Source organism: Monodon monoceros, unplaced genomic scaffold (genome assembly GCF_005190385.1).
Source record: "Monodon monoceros isolate NGI ecotype Baffin Bay Population unplaced genomic scaffold, NGI_Narwhal_1 Super_Scaffold_8, whole genome shotgun sequence".
NCBI lineage: Eukaryota > Metazoa > Chordata > Mammalia > Artiodactyla > Monodontidae > Monodon > Monodon monoceros.
Window position 1 is genome coordinate 22,944,050 of NW_021703785.1, and position 3,389 is coordinate 22,947,438.

General features: G+C 51.6%; 1 protein-coding gene across 1 annotated transcript; it reads left to right on the forward strand.

Annotated features, from left to right (window-relative positions):
* Window positions 1-798: 798 nt before the first annotated feature.
* Window positions 799-2,890, forward strand: SLITRK1 (SLIT and NTRK like family member 1). The gene is given in 2 exon segments (XM_029210376.1): window positions 799-927; window positions 929-2,890. Coding segments are annotated over 2 exon segments (2,091 nt in total).
* The last annotated feature ends 499 nt before the right edge of the window (window positions 2,891-3,389 follow it).

Sequence of the window (3,389 nt, forward strand, 5' to 3'; positions counted from 1 at the left end):
AGAAGGAGAACAAGAAAAGAAGAGCTAGTAACCGAGAGTCGGAGACCAGAAAAAAAAAGCTGAAGAGAAGCGAAGGGGAGGAAAGAGAAACGATGGACAGCCACAAAACGCAGCGATTGCGGAAATTTTCCAGCGCCATTGGTTCGGCATCGTGAGTCCTCCGGTCGGGCGTGATTTCAGCACCGGGAGGGGGCTGGACAGCTCCTCGGGGGGACTCCTGGGCAGCCCGCAGCCACAGCAAGAACTCCATCAGCAGCCTCAACAACAGAAGCCGCCGAAAACCCTGCTTTGTATCAGAGGCAAGGTCAGTCCGATGCACAGCCATGCACAGGCAGTGTGCCTGTACTACGCTGCAAACCCTCTGCTTGTTTCTCTAACATGCACTTGCTTCTAATTACTAGCATTGTTCCCTTTCTGGTTAGTGAGGAACACTAGACGAGATTCTGTAAGGGTGTATTTTTAATTTATATGTATATATTTAACTTCTTTTTCGTTATTTTTAAAGGGTTGAGGGGGAGTGGGGTTATTTTTTCTACTTTTTTTTTTTTTTTTTTTTTTGCTTGCCTTGCACTACGTGCCTGGATAGTTTGTAGATATAATTATTGACTGGCGCCTGGGTTGTTGCAGTGCGGGGGGGTTAGGGAGGAAGGCATCCACCCCCACCCCCCCAAACCCTTTTCTTCTCCTTCCCTGGGCTCGGACATTGGAGCACTAAATGAACTTGAATTGTGTCTGTGGAGAGCAGGATGGTCGCTGTTACTTTGTGATGAGATCGGGGATGAATTGCTCGCTTTAAAAATGCTGCTTTGGATTCTGTTGCTGGAGACGTCTCTTTGTTTTGCCGCTGGAAACGTTACAGGGGACGTTTGCAAAGAGAAGATCTGTTCCTGCAATGAGATAGAAGGGGACCTACACGTAGACTGTGAAAAAAAAGGGCTTTACGAGTCTTCAGCGTTTCACCGCCCCGACTTCCCAGTTTTACCATCTATTTCTGCATGGCAATTCCCTCACTCGACTTTTCCCTAATGAGTTCGCTAACTTTTACAATGCGGTTAGTTTGCACATGGAAAATAATGGCTTGCATGAAATCGTTCCTGGGGCTTTTCTGGGGCTGCAGCTGGTGAAAAGGTTGCACATCAATAACAACAAGATCAAATCTTTTCGAAAGCAGACTTTCCTGGGGCTGGACGATCTGGAATACCTCCAGGCTGATTTTAATTTATTACGGGATATAGACCCGGGGGCCTTCCAGGACTTGAACAAGCTGGAGGTACTCATTTTAAACGACAATCTCATCAGCACCCTACCTGCCAATGTGTTCCAATATGTGCCCATCACTCACCTCGACCTCCGGGGAAACAGGCTGAAAACGCTGCCCTACGAGGAGGTCTTGGAGCAAATCCCTGGCATTGCCGAGATCCTGCTAGAGGATAACCCATGGGACTGCACTTGTGATCTGCTCTCCCTGAAAGAATGGCTCGAAAACATTCCCAAAAATGCCCTGATCGGCCGAGTAGTCTGCGAAGCCCCCACCAGACTGCAGGGCAAAGACCTCAATGAAACCACTGAACAGGACTTGTGTCCTTTGAAAAACAGAGTGGATTCTAGTCTCCCGGCTCCCCCTGCCCAAGAAGAGACCTTCGCTCCTGGCCCCCTGCCAACTCCTTTCAAGACAAATGGGCAAGAAGATCATGCCACCCCAGGGTCGGGTCCAAACGGAGGTACAAAGATCCCAGGCAACTGGCAGATCAAAATCAGACCCACGGCAGCGATAGCTACCGGCAGCGCCAGAAACAAACCCCCAGCCAACGGCTTGCCCTGCCCTGGGGGCTGCAGCTGCGACCACATCCCAGGGTCGGGTTTAAAGATGAACTGCAACAACCGGAACGTGAGCAGCTTGGCTGATTTGAAGCCCAAGCTTTCCAACGTGCAGGAGCTTTTCCTGCGAGATAACAAGATCCATAGCATCCGAAAATCGCACTTTGTGGATTACAAGAATCTCATTCTGTTGGATCTGGGCAACAATAACATTGCCACCGTAGAGAACAACACTTTTAAGAATCTTTTGGACCTCAGGTGGTTGTATATGGATAGTAACTACCTTGACACGCTGTCCCGGGAGAAATTCGCCGGGCTGCAAAACCTTGAGTACCTGAACGTGGAGTACAACGCCATCCAGCTCATCCTTCCTGGCACCTTCAATGCCATGCCCAAACTGAGGATCCTCATTCTCAACAACAACTTGCTGAGGTCCCTGCCCGTGGACGTGTTTGCTGGGGTCTCGCTCTCTAAACTCAGCCTGCACAACAATTACTTCATGTACCTTCCGGTGGCAGGGGTGCTGGACCAGTTAACCGCCATCATCCAGATAGACCTGCACGGAAACCCTTGGGAGTGTTCCTGCACCATTGTGCCTTTCAAGCAATGGGCAGAACGCCTGGGTTCCGAAGTGCTGATGAGCGACCTCAAGTGCGAGACGCCAGTGAACTTCTTTAGGAAGGATTTCATGCTCCTCTCCAATGACGAGATCTGCCCCCAGCTGTACGCGAGGATCTCGCCCACGTTAACTTCGCACAGTAAAAACAGCACTGGGTTGGCGGAGACCGGGACACACTCCAACTCCTACTTAGACACCAGCAGGGTGTCCATCTCCGTGTTGGTCCCGGGACTGCTGCTGGTGTTTGTCACCTCCGCCTTCACTGTGGTGGGCATGCTCGTGTTTATCCTGAGGAATCGAAAGCGGTCTAAGAGAAGGGACGCCAACTCCTCGGCGTCCGAAATTAATTCCCTACAGACAGTCTGTGACTCTTCCTACTGGCACAATGGGCCTTACAACGCAGATGGGGCCCACAGGGTGTATGACTGTGGCTCCCACTCGCTCTCAGACTAAGACCCCCAACCCGGCTAAAGCAGAGGAGGGGGGATGGAGATGCCTCCAGCCTCCCCCCACTCCGCCGGCATCCCCGGGGATCAGGGGAGCCCAGACCCAGGTCCAGCGCGCCCCAGGGCTTGATGGACATAATAAATAAATAACTATGAACTCGCTCAACTGAGAGGATCTGACCCGTTAGCTCCCTCTGGAAACAAAGAGCAGACTGTGGCGAGCTGGGAGAGCCTGCCAAATCGCTCTTTGCTGCAGCCCCTTTTGACAAAGCCCCAGCAGGGGCCCTGCTCGGAGACCAGACAGTGCCCTTCCCCTCGGGAGAGGGGCTGGTACCGTGGTCCTACACATATATACATATACCCACATCTATATAGAGAGATAGGTATCTATTTTTCCCCTGTGGATTAGCCCGTGAGGAGGGGGGGCGCGATGGCTCCCTGTTGGCTACGCAGGGATGGGCAGTTGCACGAAGGCATGAATGTATTGTAAATAAGTTAACTCTGAC